Genomic DNA, 20,351 nt, shown 5'->3' with positions numbered 1-20,351 from the left:
GCTTTGTCTGTTAACCAATTCTCAATTCATACCAGTATATTATCCACAATCCCATGTGCTTTAATTTTGTTTACTAACCTCCTGCGTGGAACTTTATCAAAAGTCTTCTGAAAATCCAAGTACAGCACATCCACTGGTTCTCCTTTATCTATGCTACAAGTAACAACCTCAAAGAACTCCAACAGGTTTGTCAAACATGATTTCCCATTCATAAATCCATATTAACACTGCAAAATCATATCATTATTTTTCCAAGTGTCCAGTTATCTCATCCTACAGGTCTGTAGTTCTGTTTCCTCTCTCCCTCCTTTCTTAAATAGTGGAGTTACATTTGCCACTTTACAGGCTGCAAGAACCTTTCCAGAATCTAAACAATTTTGAAAGATAACCAATGCATCCACTGTCTGTATAGCCACCTCCTTCATTACTCATGTGGTCCAGGGGATTTATAAACTTCCAATCCAATTAATTTTTTGAGTACTACCTCTTTATTGATACTAATTACTTTCAGTTCCTCATTTTTACATGTCCCTTGGTTCCCTAGTATTTCTGGGAGATTTTCTGTGTCTTTCTCCTTGAAGACAGACACAAAGTAATTAATTTAGTCTTTTAATTTTCCCACTCTCCACCACAAATTCTCCTGTCTCCGCCTGTAATGGACCCACATTTGTCCTTGCTAATTTCCTTTTCGCATACCTAAAGAAGCTTTTACAGTATCGGTTTCTTGGTCCTTTGGATTCTAAATTCCTTCCAACCTTGAGCATACCACTTTTTCTGGCAACCTGATAAGCCTATTCCTTTGATCTAATGCAAACTTTTAACTTTTGTCAGCCATCTGATTGTACAAACTATCACCTTCATTTTTTTCTGAGATGTAATGTCTTGTATTTCCTGCTTGATCTCACCAGATGTTGCCATGGTCCTGATTTTTTTTTTTTTTTATTTTGCAACTGTGCTTCCCTGTATCTACTGCTTATTCACACCAAATGGTGCTGTAGTTCCTGTAGTAGAATTCTTGAGCTCTTCACTGAATCCTGCAACAATGCCTGCAAAGAAAACAAACATAAAACCTATTCTGGGGTTGACAAGTTAGATTGAAGGGCGTCCCTTGATTTGGATATTCTGAGGGTAGATTTCGGGGATGGCTAAGAACATAAACAGGAGCAGGAGTGGACTATACAGCTCATCAAGCCTGCTCAGCCATTCAGCATGATCTGGCACCACTTATGGGCAAAAAACATGATATATGCTTAGAGGAGCAGGGTAAGGCTAGGGTACTTAGTGTGTACTTGGTATCATTATTTACTTAGGAAGAGGATGCTGACAAAATTTAGCGGAGATGGTAGAGGTAATGGATGGCTTGAAAATTGATAGGCAGGCGTTATGACTGAGGGTGGAGGAGTGCAGTGTCTTTCGCTAGTTCTGCTTCTCCGCGGGTCGCAACATATATTTAAATGTTTTACTAAGTTACCAATACAACCAATTATATACTCTATTTTTAGTTTCAGAATAAAATCCACCAACCAAATTTCTTTAATAAGCAAAATAATTAATTTATTATGAAACAAGGCTTATTCAATAATGATGCAAAGCTTATTAACACGCAGCTTGAAATATGAAAGTTCTCTTCTAAATTACCCCAACACACACGAGCACACACACACACTGTAAAAATAAAGACGTTTTCTCTGCAGAGGTCCACTTTACAAAAAAAGACAAAATACTTTGGCCCAATACTTGTTAATTCTTGAAGAAAAAAGGATAAGATATGGAATGATTTTAGCTGTCCCTTTAGTCGGGTGTCCAAATACAGGTAGACGGCTGTCACTGGGACCTTTTTGGAGCAGTTCTCTTCAGGCAACGTCAAGGATTAGTCTGGCAGGCTTTTCAGAAATGTGGCATCAGTTTCTCCGAGATGGAAAAGGATGAGCTGGTGGCTTCTCTCTTACTAGACTTACTGCCAACTGACTCAAAACAACATCCTAAAACAAAACCAACTCTTGACCACCATAAATCTTGACATGTCAGTTCTCTGTAAACAATTCCCCATGTCACCAAGGCTCCTGCTGTTTACTTATCTTAAGACATGTGACTTCCTGTAAGGGTTTTTTTAAAAACAAAGTCCCAAGCCCTTCCAGTGACCTTTTTAAAAAAAAAAAAATCCAAAGTCCAACGTCTATGGAATCTCTTCAGTCTTTCAAATGAATCAATTTCCACAATTTTTAAACACTAGTCCTCAAAAATAATTGAATAATGGAAGCACTTTCATAACACAGGTTGTACTGGAAAGGCTGGCGATGCTAGAGTGGATAAGTAACTTGGTCCAGATGGCTTGCATCCAGTTTGCTAAGGGAAGTCAGCATGGAGATAGCTGGGCTTGCCATATTCTTCCAATCTTCCCTAAATATGGGGAAATGCTGGAGAATTAGAAAATGGTAAATGTGACACCCTTGTTCAAGAATGGGGGTGATGACATTACTAGTAACAACAGGACGGTCAGTTTAACATTGGTGGGTAAGGTTTTAGAAAATAATCTGAAGAAAAAAATGTCAGTACTTGGAAAGATTAATTAAGGAGAGACAGCAAAAGGCAGATTGTGTGTGACTAATCTGAGTCAGTTTTTTTTTGATGAAGGGAATGCAATGGATGTTGTAAAGTGTTTGACACAGTACCACATAAAAGGCTGGTTGCCAAAATTGAGGCTCATGAAATAGGAGGGTCAGTGTCAGCTTGGCTAAAAAATTGGCTAGTTGCATCCTCAAAACACTTAATAGATTTGTCAAACATGATATCCCTTTCATAAAACTGTTGAGTCTACCTAATACTGTGATTTTCCAAGTACCCTATACTGTTTCCAGGGTAATAGATTCTAGCAGTTTCCCTACTATTGATATCAGGCTAACTGGCTTGTAGTTCCCTGTTTTCTCTCCCTCCTTTTTGAACCCGTTCTGGCTTCCAATTCAAGGGAACCATTCCAGACTCCAGGAAATTCTGAAAGATCAAAACCAATACACCCACTATCTTTGTAGCCACCTTTTTTATGAAATCCTCAGACGTATGCCATCGAGTCCAAAGGATTTGTTGGTTTTTCGTCCTGTTAATTTCTCCAGTACTTTTTGGTGAATAGTAATTACTTTAAGCTCCTTGGTTCCCTACAATTTCTGGTACGTTGTCTACTGTGAGGACAGACAAAATATTTGTTTAATGTCTCTGATATTTCTCTATTCCCAATTATAATTTCTCTGGTCTCTGCTTCTAAGGGACCCATGTTTACTTACACTAATTTCTTTTATTTCTTGCTAGTTTACTCATATTTTCTCTAACTTCTTAGACCTGCTTTGCTGATTTTTAAAAAACCCTTGCAGTCCTCAATCTTGCTACTCTTTTTGGCAACATTGTAAACTTCTTTAATATATCCTTAACTGCTCTAATTAGGTGTGGCCGTACCACTTTTGTAGTGCAGTTTATATTTGAGAATTATGTATTATTTCTTTAAATGTTTGCTCATCTACCATTCTATTTTTTCAATCTAATTTCCTATTCTACTTCAGATAACTTGCCCCTCTTGCCTCCATAATTTGCTGCAAGTCTGAAACCAGGATCTTACATTATTAGACAGCAAGTTATAACTTATCTCCTCATCTTGCCTCTGATTCTTTTGCTAATTAGCTTAAATCTACCTGGCTACTTAATCTAAAGCTCTTCATAATCTGTTAAATCTCCCCTTAACCTCCTTTGTTCTAAGGAAAACAGCCTGAGCTTCTGTCGTCTCTCCATGATGCTGAAGTCCCACATCTCTGTTACCATTCTACTAAATCTCCTTAAACCCTCTCTAGAGCCATGATATCCTTCTTAAAGTGTGGTGCCCAGAATTGGACACATTTCTCCAGCTGGGGCCGAACCAGTAATTTATAAAGGTTTAGCATAACTTCCTTGCTTTTGTATTCTTTGCCTCTGTTTATAAAACCAATGATCCTGGATTTATTTTTCAAAGTTTTCTCAACCTGTCCTGCCTCCTTCAAAGATTTATGTATGTACACCCTTGATTTATATTCTTCCTGCCAAATGCATCACTTTGCACTTCAGTCTGTTGAATTGCATCTGCTGTTTGTCTGCCCATTTCACAGTCTATGTCCTCTTGGTCTGTTCCTATGTTTTTCACTGTTTACTACATTCCTGTGTTTCATATCATTTGCAGTCTTTGAATTATCCTTTATATATTAATGATCTGGAATTTGCTATGATTAAACAGTGGTCCTAATACAGACCTCTGGGGGACACCGTTGTATTCATCGTTCCATTCTGAAAAATAACTGTTCATCACTACTCCGCTTTATATACTGTAGCCGACTTTGTGTCCATACACAAGGCTTTTAAGTAATCTGTTGACTTTTGCACAAGCTCAGTATAAACCGGTAGATGTGACTTGCGGAAAGCGATGTGCTTTATGTTAAAAAGCAAGCTGGTGATTTTATATTGGTGGATTTGGAAGATCAATATGTGGCTACGGTAAAATAAACAAATTATCAAGTTGAAAACATCAGAAGAAATAGTCCAGAGGAAGACTAATGAGTGTTAACCTGGCATGTTCTGCTATGAGTGGGTGAACAAGAGAAATGTAGGAGAATGAAGTGACTATGAACCAGCAATGTGAAGTACTCTCTGCCTATCTTGCAGATTAGTTTGGAAGACTGTTGCTATGGTTTAAAAGGCAAGATGATGATCAACTGGAGGAAACAATAAATACAAATGAATAAGACTGACTGCAGGCTTTTCTGAATGGAGGGATGTGACTAGTGGTTTTCCGTAGGGATCAGTGCTGGGACCGTTGCTCTTTGTAGTATATATAAATGATTTGGAGGAAAATGTAGCTGGTCTGATTCGTAAGTTTGCGGACGACACAAAGGTTGGTGAAGTTGCGGATAGTGATGAGGATTGTCAGAGGATACAGCAGGATATAGATCGGTTGGAGACTTGGGCGGAGAAATGGCAGATGGAGTTTAATCCGGACAAATGTGAGGTAATGCATTTTGGAAGGTCTAATGCAGGTGGGAAGTATACAGTAAATGGCAGAACCCTTAGGAGTATTGACAAGCAGAGAGATCTGGGCGTACAGGTCCACAGGCCACTGAAAGTGGCAACAAAGGTGGATAAGGTAGTCAAGAAGGCATACGGCATGCTTGCCTTCATCGGTCGGGGCATAGAGTATAAAAATTGGCAAGTCATGCTGCAGCTGTACAGAACTTTAGTTAGGCCACACTTAGAATATTGCATGCAATTCTGGTCGCCACACCACCAGAAGGACGTGGAGGCTTTGGAGAGGGTACAGAAGAGGTTTACCAGGATGTTGCCTGGTCTGGAGGGCATTAGCTATGAGGAGAGGTTGGAAAAACTCTGATTGTTTTCACTGGAACGACAGAGGTGGAGGGGCGACATGATAGAGGTTTACAAAGTTATGAGCGGCATGGAAAGGGTGGATAGTCAGAAGCTTTTTCCCAGGGTGTAAGAGTCAGTTACTAGGGGGCATAGGTTTAAGGTGAGAGGGGCAAAGTTTAGAGGGGATGTGCGAGGCAAGTTCTATACACAGAGGGTGGTGAGTGCCTGGAACTTGCTGCCGGGGGAGGTGGTGGAAGCAGGTACGATACTGACGTTTAAGAGGCATCTTGACAAATACATGAATAGGATAGGAATAGCGGGATACGGTCCCCGGAAGTGCAGAAGGTTTTAGTTTAGGCAGGCATCAAGATCGGCACAGGCTTGGAGGGCCGAATTTCCTGTGCTGTACTGTTCTTTGTTCTTTGAAATTGTTTTTTTTAATCCACATAAGGATACAGCACTTTCTGATGTGTTAATGGCCAGATAATCTTTGTGATGTTGTTTGAGGGATAAACATTGGCCAGGACACCAGTAATGTTCCCTTTAAAACTTTGTTGCTGTGTTACTCCCCTGCTCTTCTTCGTTTCCTACGTGACAACAGTAACTACACTTTAAAAGTGCTTCTTTGGCTGTAAGGCATTTTGGGATGTCCGGTGGTCATGAAAGGTGCTATATAAATGCAAGCCCTTTCTTATCTTTCTTTGATACTTCAATGATTGCAGATATGAAACAACGGGAATCTAGTAAACAGTGAGGAACATAGGAACCATTCAGGAGGACATAGTCTGTGAAATGGGCACACATGATACAGATGCTTTATATTGTCAATAATTTTTTACATGACTAATCAATACAGGAAATGTCAGTTAATCATCGTAAACACTTGTGCACTTTGGGTATGTTGTAGTATTTCACTATTGAACATGTTGCAGGTGAGAATATTTGGTATTAGATATTTTGTTGAAAGTTATCAAGGTTGCTATGAACTACTGAGGTCTTTAGTTGCAATAAGTAGTGCTATATAAAACATTTTCCTTCTTCCCTCTCCTCAAAACTTCCATTTGCTTGAAACCATATCAGCTGAAGGGAAAGGAGAAAAGTAATCATAGTCGTAGCATCTCGGCCTCCTCCTGCAGTCCCCAGCATCACAGATGCCAGACTTCAGCCAATTCCATTCACTCCGTGTGACATCAAGAAACAACTGAAGGCACTGGATACTGCAAAGGCTATGGGCCCTGACAATATTCCAGCAATAGTACTGAAGACCTGTGCTCCAGAAGTTGCCATGCCCCTAACCAAGCTGTTCCAGTAAAGCTACAACACTGGCATCTACCCAGAAATGTGGAAAAGTATTGCCCAGGTATGTCCTGTACTCAAAAAGCAGGACAAGTCCAACCTGGCCAATTACCGCCCCATCAGCCGGCTCTCAATCATCAGTAAAGTGTTGGAAGGTGTTATCAACAGTGCCATCAAGCGGCACTTGCTTAGCAATAACCTGCTCAGTGACGCTCAGTTTGGGTTCCGCCAGAACCACTCAGCTCCTGACCTCATTATAGCCTTGGTTCAAACATGGACAAAAGAGCTGAACTCAAGAGGTGCGGTGAGAGTGACTGCCCTTGACATCAAGGCGGCATTTGACCAAGTATGGCATCAAGGAGCCCTTGCAAACCTGAAGTCAATGGGAATCGGGGGAAAACTCTCCACTGGTTGGAGTCATACCTAGTGCAAAGGAAGATGGTTGTGGTTGTTGGAGGTCAATCATCTGAGCTCCAGGACATCACTGCAGGAGTTCCTCAGGGTAGTGTCCTAGGCCCAACCATCTTCAGCTCTTTCATCAATGACCTTCCTTCAATCATAAGGTCAGAAGTGGGGATGATTGCACAATGTTCAGCACCATTCGCAACTCCTCAGATACTGAGGCAGTCCGTGTAGAAATGCAGCAACACCTGGACAGTATCCAGGCTTGGGCTGATAAGCGACAAGTAACATTCGTGCCACACAAGTGCCAGGCAATGACCATCTCCAACAAGAGAGAATCTGTCCATCTCCCCTTGACATTCAATGGCATTACCATCACTGAATCCCCCACTATCAACATATATGGGGCTACCGTTGACCAGAAACTGAACTGGAGCAGCCATATAAATACCGTGGCTACAAGAGCCAGTCAGAGGCTAGGAATCCTGTGGCGGGTAACTCACCTTCTGACTCCCCAAAGCCTGTCGACCATCTACAAGGCACAAGTCAGGAGTGTGATGGAATACTCTCCACTTGCCTGGATGGGTCCAGTTCCAACAGCACTCAAGAAGCTCGACACCATCCAGGACAAAGCAGCCCGCTTGATTGGCACCCCATCCACAAACGTTCACTCCCTCCACCACCGACGCACAGTGGCAGCAGTGTGTACCATCTACAAGATGCATTGCAGCAACGCACCAAGGCTCCTTAGACAGCACCTTCCAAACCTGCAACCTCTACCAACTAGAAGGACAAAGGCAGCAAATGCATGGGAACACAACCACCTGCAAGTTCCCCTCCAAGTGACACACCATCCTGACTTGGAACTATATCGCCGTTCCTTCACCGTCGCTGGGTCGAAATCCTGAAACTCTCTTCCTAACAGCACTGTGGGTGTACCTACCCCACATGGACTTCAGCAGTTCAAGAAGGCAGCTCACCACCACCTTCTCGAGGGCAATTAGGGATGGGCAATAAATGCAGGCCTGGCCAGCGATGCCCACATCCCATGAATGAATAAAAAAAGTACTTCAAATCGTGCTGCATCGACTTAAAGGATAACTGAGAGGAATAGGAGATATATTTTTGTTCAGTTGGGAAATAATGAACAGTGGTTTTTAGCCGAGCTAAGCACACCCATTTCAAATGTGTCCCATACTTATGCCATGCAATATTCTAAAGTAATTCCAAGTTTCATCTGCCAACAGGAAGTGGGCCGCAGAATGAAGCCAATGTATCAAGTGATGAGACTGAGGAGGAATTTACAGCAGATGGTAAGAAGTGGAGTATTGTGTTTTCCTGTTCTGATAAGACCCCTTAAAATATTAACTGTGTCCTGCTGTCAGAACAATAACAAATAATCCAAGTAGTTAGAAAGATTTGGCAAACTTGCATTGAAAATAAAATATAGAGCGTTACTAATTGATGATTGTAATTACATATATGAAAGATCAGAAACTTAGTTTGCTGCGCTTCTTAGTCTGATTCATTGAATTTTCAGATGAGACTTGAATGGTGATTTTCTCATTTTTGGTTCTGTTGAAAAAGACACCGTGGAATATAGTCTTTCATTTAAGAAACATCTTTCACATTTTGCTGGAATGGGCTGGCATTAAGATGATGTGAGAGTTTGAGGTCATGACATCACAGCACTGGAGGTGTGCCATGTGGCAAACTTTATTCCTGCACAGCATATAAAGACTGTCCTTGCCTTGCAATATCAGTTTTCTTTTACCCAAATTCAATTTGGAAGTGAAGGTCCTATCAGCTAGATTATCTTTTTACTGAAGATCATATTTCTGACATACTGTTGGAGGCTGAGCAAGTAGTAACAAGGGCGAGAAGCATGGAGACATTTTTGAGAGACAAGACTCCAGCCATCAGAACAAATCTGCGAGATATATCTAAACAATAATGTATAGTAAAAGTATGTAGGTTATTCTTCATGAGTGCCTTACAGATAATCTATATAGACCTAAAAGAATGGCCAGGAGGCAAGCCTGAATATGTGGAATGACCCTTCACTGAATCTGAGCATTCTTGCTAGCTAGGTAGATAATGCAAAATCATTTTACAAGTTGCAATTGATCAGTTACCAAGTGCCTCGAGCCTTTCAGAGCAACTGAGTATAATATGACAAATGAGTAAGATTGCTCACTCTTTTCAAATGCATTTTAATTAGTATGAGGAAGGCAGGAGGAGGTGTGGAAGAGGGTGGCAAGGGATGATTAAGGTGTACACTGCTTTACTTCTATGGGCCAAAGCATAATGTTGTATACCAGCCTTCACAAAGTGGGACTCCTGACTACTGATGGCTAGTTGTAGCTCCTATTTTGATGTATGAATATGAAACCCCTGGTCATCACTTGCTACTTCATCAAATGATTCAACTCACCAACAGTTTTGAAGAGTTCAGCTGTTATACATTATCATTTCTTTTATGTTTAACTGAATTTAGTAATAAGTACTGTGCAAATACTTGAAATTATATTCATGTTCATGAAGTTACTCAGCTCTGCTTGGACTTCGTTATACTGGCAGTGTCATTATACCACACCTAAGCTGTGGTACACTATTACCAGTCAGTATGTCCTCATGACCTTTGTGTCCAGTGTATTCAGACCTTTCTTAATGTTACATGAGAGTAAACCAAATTAGCTGTACGCTGGCACTGCTGATGATGGCTACCTCAGGATTGGAATGAGAGAATCATCCATTCTGCATTTATCGCTGAAGACGCTTGTAGTCACATGTTGGGATCCACCATAGTTTAGGATGTGGGTGTTCAATTGTTGCCTGGTTGTCTATGGCGATTCTTGACCAGGGTAGAGATTCTGAGCTTTGCTCTGAACTATTGATTTTAGGACCACTTTTGGCTGTAGCTTGCATTTGGTGTTTAGCATGCAGCTAGCCAGATGTTGTAGTTCCACTGGTTTATAATTCATTCTAAAGCCAGCTATACTGCCTGTAGAACTAGTTTGTCTCCTGGCTTGATTCTAGTCGTGGACTGAGTTACAAAGTTTCAGCATATACTGGTATACACAGTTATACTGCTGATGGCCCACAGCACCTCATGGATGACCAGTTGTAGGGTGACAGATCTGTCTTTGGTGCCCTTAGCACAATAGTAGAGTGGTAGTGCCCTTGTCCTTCTAGGTGGTAGAGGTCGTGGGTTTGGATGGTGTTGTAGAAGGAGGCTTGGCGATTTGCTGCAGTGCATCCTGTATGCACTTGCTGCGACTCTGCGCTGGTGATGGAGGGACTGAATGTTAAGGTGGTAGACGGGGTGCCGATCAAACAGACTGCTTTGTACTGGATGTTGTCGAGCTTCTTGAGCACTGTTGAAGCTGCACTCATCCAGGCAAATGAAGTGTATTTCATTGCACTCCTGACTTGTGCCTTATAGATGGTGGACAGTCTTTGGAAAGTCAGGAGGTGAGTTACTGCCACAGAATTCGCAGCCTCTGATGGAGCCCTGCTCTTGTAGCCACAGTATTTGGTTCTTCTGGGGTTGGGGAGAACTTGCAAACAATTGGGAAAAACAATTAAATGAGTGAATATTCCTTTTCATATTTTAATTCCAAATGGTCTATGCTGAATGTAGTGGAGTAGATTAGATGAGAAGTTCATGCAAATGTGTGCTTTTTTGTTGTTGTTCTAATTGTTCATGTAAAATGTACGTGCCTGGTAAAGTCCTTTTTGTTGTGGCTCTTTTAATTCATTGGGTTAATCTGTAATGTTTTGTTAATAAATAACTTAATAAATATAGTATGTTTAATTTTCCCAGAAACATCACTAAAGGACTGATTATCTGATTATTATCTTGTTTGTGTTGGGCCTTGCTGTTCTCAAGTTGGTTGCTGCATTTCCTACATTGCAGCAGTGACTACACTTCAGATGTACAGTCTCTGCCACTTGCATAGTTATCGCTTATTGCCTTTTTTATTGCCTTCAGTCACCCCCTGTGGCTTTGAATTTCTGTCGCGCTTCTTACCAGCTTGTTGAGCCCCATGTCTGTAAAGAGCTAAGAACGTTTTGAGGACTGTACTTCATTGTTTGTGAAGCACTTTGGGCATCCTGAGGTGGTATATGAATCCAAGTCTTCCTTGATTATGGACCTTCATTACAACCCCTAGGTGCTTCTCCTACTCAACAGCCTTGATAGAGGTAGTGTACTCATTGTGTTACTGGACCAGTAACTCAGAGAACGTGAGTTTAAATCCCAATATGGAAGCTTGAGTATTTAAATCCAGTTTTTGTTTTTAAAATCTGTGAATAAAGTAGTCATGAATATAACAAAAGAAATAGGAGTAGACCATATCTCTCCTCTAGCCTCACCTGCCATTCAGAAAAGATCATGGCTGAAGTTCTACATCAACTCTACTTTCACACCCTATCTCGCTATCCCTTGATTCCCTTAGTGCCTAAAAATCTATCAGTCTCAGTCTCCAATATACTCATCAACTGAGCATCCACAGCCCTCTTAGTTAGAGAATTCCAAAGGTTCATAACCCTCTGAATGAAGAAATTTCTTCTCATCTCAGTGCCGAATGGCCAACTCCTTATCCTGGGACTGACCATTAGCTGTAGACTTTCCAGCCAGGACAAATGGCCTCTGAACATCTACCCTCTCAAGCCCTCTAAGAATTTCATAGTTTTCAATGGGATCACCTCTCCTTCTAAACTCCGGAGAATATAAGCCCAGTTTACTCAATCTCTTGTCAGAGGGTAGCCCACTCATCCCAGGAATTAATATAGTGAATTCTAGTGGTGGTGTTCCCATGCGTCTGCTGCTGTTGTTCTTCTAGTTGGTAGAGGTCATGAGTTTGGAAGATGCTGTTGAAGGAGGCTTGGCGAGTTGCTGCAGTGCATCTTGTAGGTGGTGCGCATTGCTGCCACTGTGCGTTGGTGATGGAGGGAGTGAATGAGTGAAGGTTTCCGGCGGTGAATGGGTGCTGATGAGAAGGGGTGTTTTGTCCTGGCTGGAGTTGAGCTTCTTGAGTGTTGGAACTTCACTCAACCAGGCAAGTAGAGAGTATTCTGTCAAACTCCTGATTTGTGCCTTGTAGATGGTGGACAGGCTTTGGGGAGTCAGGAGGTGAGTTACTCACCGCAGAAATCCCAGCCTCCAACCTGCTCTTGTAACCACAGTATTTAAATGGCTGATCCAGTTAAGTTTCTGATCAATGGTAACCTCCAGGATGAGATTGGTGTGGGATTCAGCAATGGTACTGCTATTGAATGTCAAGGAAGATGGTTGGATTCTCTCGTTGGCACTGGTCATTGCCTGGCACTTGTGTGGCACCAATGTTACTTGCCATTTATCAGCCTAAGCCTGAATCTTGTGCAGGTCTTGCTGCATGCAGGCGGGGCCTACTTCATTTAATATTTGAGGAGTTGTGAATGATACTGAACACTATGCAATCATTAACGAACATCCCCACTTCTGATATGATGGAGGGAAGGACATTGATGAGACCGTGGAAGATGGTCTCCTGCAAGGACAAAAGTGAACGAGATAAGGCACTGTTGTCCTTTGTGTCCAGTGTCATCAGCCCCTATCCATTAGGAGCTGCATGTGTCAATGGTGACAGGACCTCACCTCAGCAGCACTATGGCTGTGAGCCATACTGAGGAGTCAATAAGTGGTCATATTTAGGAGCACTTGAGGCTTCTCAGGCGGTGTGTCTGCTGGAGGGTGCAAGCTTTGAGACCTGTCTAGAGGGTTGGTGGTTGCACTCACCTTGTTGGAATGTATAAGGTAGTTGAAAGTTTTACAGCACTGGATCCAGGTGCTTCTAGTCTCGCTTCCACGCTAATGGCAGCAGCTATCTGCACCCAGGCCTTTTTGGATTCGTCTGATGGCTTCCTCTTGTTACCCTCCAGGAAGAGGATCTCTCTCCTCTCCCTCATAACTTCCAACATTAAATCCAGGTTCACTTTGATGAAGTGAGGAGTAGCTCCGACCTGGGTGCCAGGCCTCAGGTCTCCTGTGACGTCTTGCTCCCCTCTGGTGCTGTGGAAGGCTTTGGCACAATCAGCAGATTTTTCCCTTAGGATAACCAGCAGCCTCAGTGATAGCTGTCATGGGGAATCTAAATCAGTCCCCCACTCCATCTGACCCGCTTCCGTTCCTGTCCCCACAGGCTCTAAATGGCACGGGAACCTGTCTCCATATCAATTACGGGTTCACCCCCATAAAAATTGGTGCAGATAATGGATCACGCCTTCTGGCTGTTTGCCCCACCCCCCCCCCAAGTCCTCTGCAACCATCTCTTGATAGTAACCAAGAAAGGTTGGTCCCAAATTCAGCTTGTAGAATGCTGCTTTAAGTCAGTAGGAAATAGTTAATTCCAAAATTGGGCCATAATATCTGAAGAAGAGCAAGAAGTTCTCTCGGTGTCTTGGACAATATTTTCATTGCTGCTTTTGGGATCTAGCTGTTTGCAAATTGGCAGCTGCATTTGTCTACATGACTGTACTTCCAAACTGTCTGACGGCTAGTAAATTATTTTTGAACATCCCTTCCCTTGTGTAGCAGCCTGGGTTCATCTCTGAGCCAAAAGATTGTGGTTTCATTCCCCACTCTTTGCCTTGAATACTGAGGGATTATTACATTATTGAAGGTGTCAACATTCAGATGAGATGCTAAACCGAAGTCCTGTTTGCTGCTCATGTGAAAAGATCCCATTGCACTACTTGATAAAAAGCAAGGAAGCACTCTCGGTTTTGTGATCAACATTCATTCGTCAACCAGTATCGCTGAAACAGTTAATCTAGTCATTTATCTCGATGCTGCTTTTAGGATCTAGCAGTGTGCAAATTGGCTGCTATATTCCCTATTTCACAATAGTGACTACACGTTATTTGAAAGAAAATTGGCTGTTAAGTGCTTTGGGATATCCTGAGGTCATGTAAAATCAAGTTCTTGCTTTCATAATTGTGTTAATTGTGACAGTTGCTTGTAAGAAAATGTTTTATGAATGTAAAACTAGCTTCCCATTGTAAAGTTTAATTTACTTAATTTAAAATGGAAATATTCTGTATTTTTGTTTCTTAGATTCAACTCAGCAGGAGTATTCTGAAACTAGTGAAGACCCAGAAGTAGAAGTTACTATTGAAGGTAAGCATTGAGTTTTTGGATGTTTAACTTGTCTGGAAATGTACAATATATATTGTAGTTGAATGTTCACTAATAAGTTTGGCATTCAGTTTTGGTTTCTCTATTTAAATCCAAAACACTTGTGTTCTGTAGTCTGTTTTAAAAAAAAACTTACATTTATGGATCTACAGATGCAGCTGGATGTGTTTTTTTTTCTCCAAAATTTTTCTTCCTACATTTCTGACCTGGTCATTTTCTTTCTCACATTTATAAAAATATGTTAGGAGGTATAATTTTGTGTATGTCATAATCTAAAAACAGAATGGTTTTAGAAAATTAACTAAGAAGCTCTTGTGATTATTTAAAAAAAGCTTGTTCTGTCTTCTGATTGAAGAGTTTCATGCTGCCTTTCACATCTGAAGAAATCGTTTGATTGAAAAGTAATATTCTTGAGAGTGGAAGTAAGAGAAACTAGCAAGGGTCGAAATTTTGAACTGCAGCTTTAACTAAAACGTATTGAAGTCTGTCTTTTGAAGCAGTGGTTGAGATTCTTTGAAAAATGGGATTTCCAAGCTGCCTGTGTTCTCATGACAAATGAGACAAAAAGCGACGAGTTGGAAGGAATGTTGGTAATTGGAGTTGTCATCATACAAACTTTCTCAGTTCATCAAAACTGAAAATTGTGTGGGCTCTTCCTTGAGTTTCAATTATCCCTATTGGAAAGTGTATGGGTATGACGTGGATCGGTTGAGATTAATATGGTGGAGAGAGTGCATACAGTAAATATGGAGGAACAACAGAAAAATACTTGAAAGAGTAATTGTAGAGGGAGTGAGTATGGAGGAGAGGGAGAAGACGTATGAGAAGATGTACTTGACTAATTGAATTTTTTGATAGCGACAGAAGGTTGATGAAGGGAATGCAATGAGTGTTGTCTATATGGATTTTAAGAAAGTGTTTGACAAAGTACCATGTAAAAGACTGGTTAACAAAATTGAGGCTCATGGAATAGGAGGGTCAGTGTCAGCTTAGATTTTTAAAAAATTGGCTTAATGACAGAAGAAAGCGATTTGTGGTAAATGGCTGTTTTTCAGACTGGAGAATGTGTGAGGACCTTACATAAAATTTTAGCTGATCAACCAGACTGCAAGGTGACAACTGTCCTGGCATGGGTGGTTCGTGCAAAGAATTCATTCCAGATGCTGGGAGGATATAGTCCCTATCAGTTAGTTTGAGTGAAATCCCAAATTGCCTTCTGTGCTGTGCAGTAGTCCTCCTGCTGTAGAAAGTAATACAGAAAGATCCATTTTTAATGCACATTTGAATGCTTTACATGCAGGGAGACGAGCTTTCATCAAGGCTAAGGTCTTGGAGAAAATTCAGAGAGCACTGAGGCATTGAATAAGACCATCTGAGACAGAATTTAATTAAGCAGATATGGTGTATTATAAAAGAGAGGGTTGCAGGGAATGGAAAGGCCCTGGTAAGGTAATATGTCGTGATGGTAAGACAGTACTTATCAATCATGGCAATCAAACTGTTATGGTTCATTCCTCTCAATTAATCGGAATTAATTACAAATCTCAGACTCTGAACAGCTGATGGAAGTAAACAAGGCATCTCAAACCTCAAATGCTCGTGTTTTGTGATGAATGTCCTGAGGAACAGATTGCAGTTGAGCAAGGGCTGGATAACGGTAATGTGAGTGATCATGACACATGAAACAGCCATCACATCCAAAGGCCAATTGCCCAAAGTGGGTACTTGGGTGAAATTTGTTCTAGAGGGGTCTACTGAATGGAGGGATGCGACAGTTGTATGAGAAGCAGGAAACGCTGCTGGTTCTTTTAAATATTAGTTGCATGTTTAGGTGATGGCCAAAAAGTGAGGTCTATATACTGGCAGAATGGGGTGAAAGGGTGGTGAGTATGAAAACACAGTGCAAGTACTGAATGGTGAGTCTGGAAGTGACTCTTGTGTCAGAAAGCGATCATGCACCAGAGAAAGACCATCTGAAAGTGTGAGCGGCAGATCTCGCAGTCGTAGTTCCGACAGACAATGAAGTGTAAGTAGAGGCCGAAACTTGAATAGAATATACAGTCAGATAAATGCCACAGCAATCTCAGAATAGAAATAGAAGCAGAGGTCCTCATGATCATGAAGTTTTGGTGGTTGCCAATAATCTTGGTAAAACTAATAAGAAAAGCAGAACAAGGGGAATAAGATAATTGGAGAGAGTTTGGAGTTCATTCTGCCTTGTCACATTGGTGGATTTTTCATGAAAAAGTCCTTGCAGGTGGGACTTATAAGGCTAAAGTGAGGCTAGTTGCTAGGGGTTTTGAAGAGTGACTGGGTGATACAGGTGTGAGAGTGGACTCTCCCACAACTGGAAAAGTAATCTTGAAAATCCTTTTAGCTCTTTTGGCCACATATTCATGGGAGTGTAGATCAATCAACACAAAAACTGCATTTCTGCAGGGTGATACTTTTCAGAGAGAAGTGTTTCTGAAGCTGTGCAAAGAGGCAGCAGATGCAGAAGGAAAAATATGGAAATTAAACAAATACGTCTCTGGCTGTATTATGCTTCCAAGGTATGGTATTTTTCATTGAGATCGGATTTACTGAAAATAGGTTGCGTTCAGCTAAAAGCAGATCCTGCAATGTTTTATGGTACCATAAGGGAAAGCTTTAAGGCATCTTCATGATGCATGTTTATTTCTTGTGGGGTGGTACTACAGAATTTGAGAAATGTTAAGATTAGAATTTAAAATTGGGAGTCAGGCTTGTGGGGCTTTTAAATATATTTTAGACATTTAAACAGTAGGTCTGGAATAATTTGAAATCAACAATGCTATTTAGAGACTGTTACTTGTTTTCTGATTAGTGGTATGTCATCACAAAAAGATAATATATCTAAAAAAGATAGCAGTTGTGAAGATGATCGTTCATTGTAGGATAATGTACGCTCTATGAAAAGCGTGAGTGAGAAAAGGTTACGGATTGACCATGATGGCTTGAAACAAATGCTGGAGAGAAAGGAAATCTCTCATTATATGTATGGATGCAAGTCATCAGCTGTCTGTTTTACACAAAGGAATGCATGTATGAAAATATTGAGGGGAGCTAGAGGAGGGGCGTCTAGCAATGTAATGCTTTGTACAGAATATGGAGTTTTTGATTTAATTTGTTTTGAAATTTTGGTTGTACATAGTAACTCTAATTTTTATTTAAAGAAAGAGAAGGGAATCTGTTAATTGTATATTCTGTTTAATTGTAAGCAGCTGGTGGGCCTTAACTGGGAATTCACTTGTGCCCCTATAAATAGACAAAGACTAAAATTGTGGTTGTTGGATTAGGAGGTTCCTGCTTGTAATGTGTAACTCTACTTGTAAAAGTGTGTAAAGATTGACTCCAGTTCTATACTTCATGAACTGACTTTCTGGAATATAATGCTGGTGTTCTTTCCTGTATCTGCATTTCCTCCTCTCCTCAAGATCTTTTTATATTTCTCCTTCTCAAGTATTGATCCCAGTCCCTTTGAAACAAAGTTTTAGTCTGTACTTAACAGCCATATGTGGTGAAATATCTCTAATAGCTGTCAGTTCAAGAACTTTTCTCCTCCCCTCCCTCTTGTTTGTTCAAGTGAGAATTTTTGTTTTTCATATCGTAGTTTCGCATTTGCCCATCAATGGAAATATCTTTCACTATTTACCCACAGTAAGATTTCTGGGTTTCACTCACCCCTTTACTGGCTGCTGTTCTCTCACTGCTGCTCTCGCTCACCACCTTGCTGCGGCTGCTGCTGTTCCTGACTCTCTGGGATATTCTGGTTCGCACATCCAACCCATTTTGCTTCCTCCCAAGTTTGAGCCTCAATCCCTGACCATAGTCCCCTTCTTCCATGGCCTCTCATTGCCTAATTTCCCATCTCCCTTCTGAGTCCCCATTCTCCCACTCTGCATCTCTCCGCTTGATTTCTCCCATTCTCCATCTCTCCCCTTGATTTTCTCCATTCTCCATCTCTCCCCTTGATTTTCTCCATTCTCCATCTCTGCCCTTGATTTTCCACATTTTTCAGTCTCTCTTTCCTACTCCGTATTTCCCAGTCTCCATCTCTCCCCATGACTCCCCCAGTCCCTTAGTTAGGAAGTGGTACAGGTCTGGTTAGTGATCAGGAACACGAGGGGGTAACTGCGAGTCAGTGAGGTAAGGGCACCCCAGGTGTAATGCTGGAGGAGCCTCAGCCTTCGGCCTTAGCCAGTAGGTACAAAGTTCCTGCTGTCTGTGTAGATGAGGGTGGATTAGCAAACTGCCCATGACACTGTGGTGCAGGAGACTATTCCAGTGTGGTGGGGGTGAGAAATGAAGAGGAATGTGGAAATGTTAGGGAACGGTATAGTCCGTGTGGGGCAGATGCCGTTCTCTACATCCGTGACCTGGAGTTCTGAAGATTATGCTGCTTTCCTGCTGCTGGGGTTAAGGGCATCTCATGGAGCTGGAGAAGAACTGGGAGGAGGAGGAGGATCTAGTTGTTGTGGTTCACGTAGGAATCAACAACATGGGTAGAATGAGGAATGAGGTTCTTTTGAGGGAGTTTAAGGGGCCTGTCCTCAAAACTAATAATCTCTGCATTGCTACCTGAGCTACTTGCAAATTGGCATGGGGCCAAATAGATCAGAGTTGAACGCATGGCTCAGAGTGGTGTAAGAGACAGGGGTTTTGATTCACTGGGCTCTGGCCACCAGTACATAAGAGCATACATGTGAGCATACAAATTAGGAGCAGGAGTAGGCCTCTCGCTGCCATTCAACAAGATCATGGCTGATCTGATTGTAACCTGAACACATTCCTGCCTACCCTCCAGTATCCTTTCAGTCCCTTTCTGATCAAGCATCTATCTATCTCTGCCTTAAAAATATTCAAAGACCCTGCTTCCACTGCCTTTTGAGGAAGAGAGTTCCAAAGACACTCTGAGAAAAACATTTCTCCTCATCTCTATTTTAAATGGGCGACCTCTTATTTTTAAATAGTGACCCCCAGTTCTATATTCTCCCACAAGATGAAACATCCTTTCCACATCCACCCTGTCAAGACCCTCAGATCTTGTGTTTCAATCAAGTCGCCTCTTACTCTTCTAAACTCCAGCAGACACAAGCCTAGCCTGTCGAACTTCCCTCATAAGACAACCTGCCCATTCTAGGTATTAGTCTAGTAAACCGCCTCTGAACAGCTTCCAACGCATTAACACCCTTCCTTAAATAAGGAGACCAATACTGTACACAGTACTCTAGACATTCTATGAACTCATTTAGGCTACCTTTGTCCATCTGATTTTTCCAGTCTAGATGTAGATTAAAATCCCCATGATTATTGCAGTACCTTTCTGGTTCCCATTATTTCTTCCTTTATACCCTGTCCTACCTTGTGGTTTCTGTTAGGGGACCTGTACATCAGTCCCACAAGTGACTTCTTGCCTTTATCATTTCTCATCTCTACTCAAACTGCTTCTACATCCTGGTTTCCTGAACTTGGGTCATTCCTCTCTATATTGTGCTAATACCATCATTAATTAACAGAGCCACCCCTCCACCTATTCCTAGCTTCCTGTCCTTCCTAAATGTCATGTACCTTTCAATATTCAGGTCCCGATTGATTGATTTTTTTCTTGCAGCCTTGTCTCTAACGGTTGTCAGATTGTACTTATTTATTTCTATGTGTGCTATCAGTTCATTTGTTCTGAATGCTGCCTGCATTCAGGTACAGAGCCTTTAGTTTTGTCCTTTTATTATTTTTTGTAACCTCTAGCCTTGTCTGCTGATTTAGTCTTAGGTTTGTACTCTCTGTCCCTTCCTGTCACAGTCTGTTTATTATTTCCCATAATTCCCATACACGTTTCTGTATCGCCTTGTCTCTACTCGTTGATTTTAACGGATCTTCCCAAAATGTACTCAGAAAGGATGGAGCTAATCCCTTGGAATGGGCTCCACTTAAATTGGGCTGGGACCAGCGTCCTGATGAACTGAATAATTAGGTCTGTCGATATTAAAGGCCTGCTTAGGTCGGGAAAAAGAACCCGACCCCGACCGATCCACAGCGGACCCAAGCTCGACCTGGTCCGAGTCCCTCCAATTTCGCT

General features: G+C 41.6%; 1 protein-coding gene across 9 annotated transcripts in view; it reads left to right on the top strand.

Moving 5' to 3' along the window:
• LOC137346600 (general transcription factor II-I-like) overlaps positions 1-20,351 on the top strand; it is a 237,451-nt gene that overhangs the window by 122,853 nt on the left and 94,247 nt on the right. For 8 of the 9 annotated variants that reach the window (XM_068010145.1, XM_068010146.1, XM_068010152.1 and 5 more), the window contains 2 exons: positions 8,322-8,387; positions 14,174-14,236. In XM_068010145.1, the coding sequence (XP_067866246.1) occupies positions 8,322-8,387; positions 14,174-14,236 (129 nt within the window). The remainder of the gene's footprint in view (positions 1-8,321; positions 8,388-14,173; positions 14,237-20,351) is intronic. The other variant, XM_068010150.1, reaches the window with a different exon arrangement.

This window comes from Heterodontus francisci, chromosome 30, assembly GCF_036365525.1.
Source record: "Heterodontus francisci isolate sHetFra1 chromosome 30, sHetFra1.hap1, whole genome shotgun sequence".
NCBI classification, from domain to species: Eukaryota; Metazoa; Chordata; class Chondrichthyes; order Heterodontiformes; family Heterodontidae; genus Heterodontus; species Heterodontus francisci.
The sequence above is the reverse complement of the archived record's forward strand: the minus strand, read 5'-3'. Positions and strand labels throughout refer to the sequence as shown.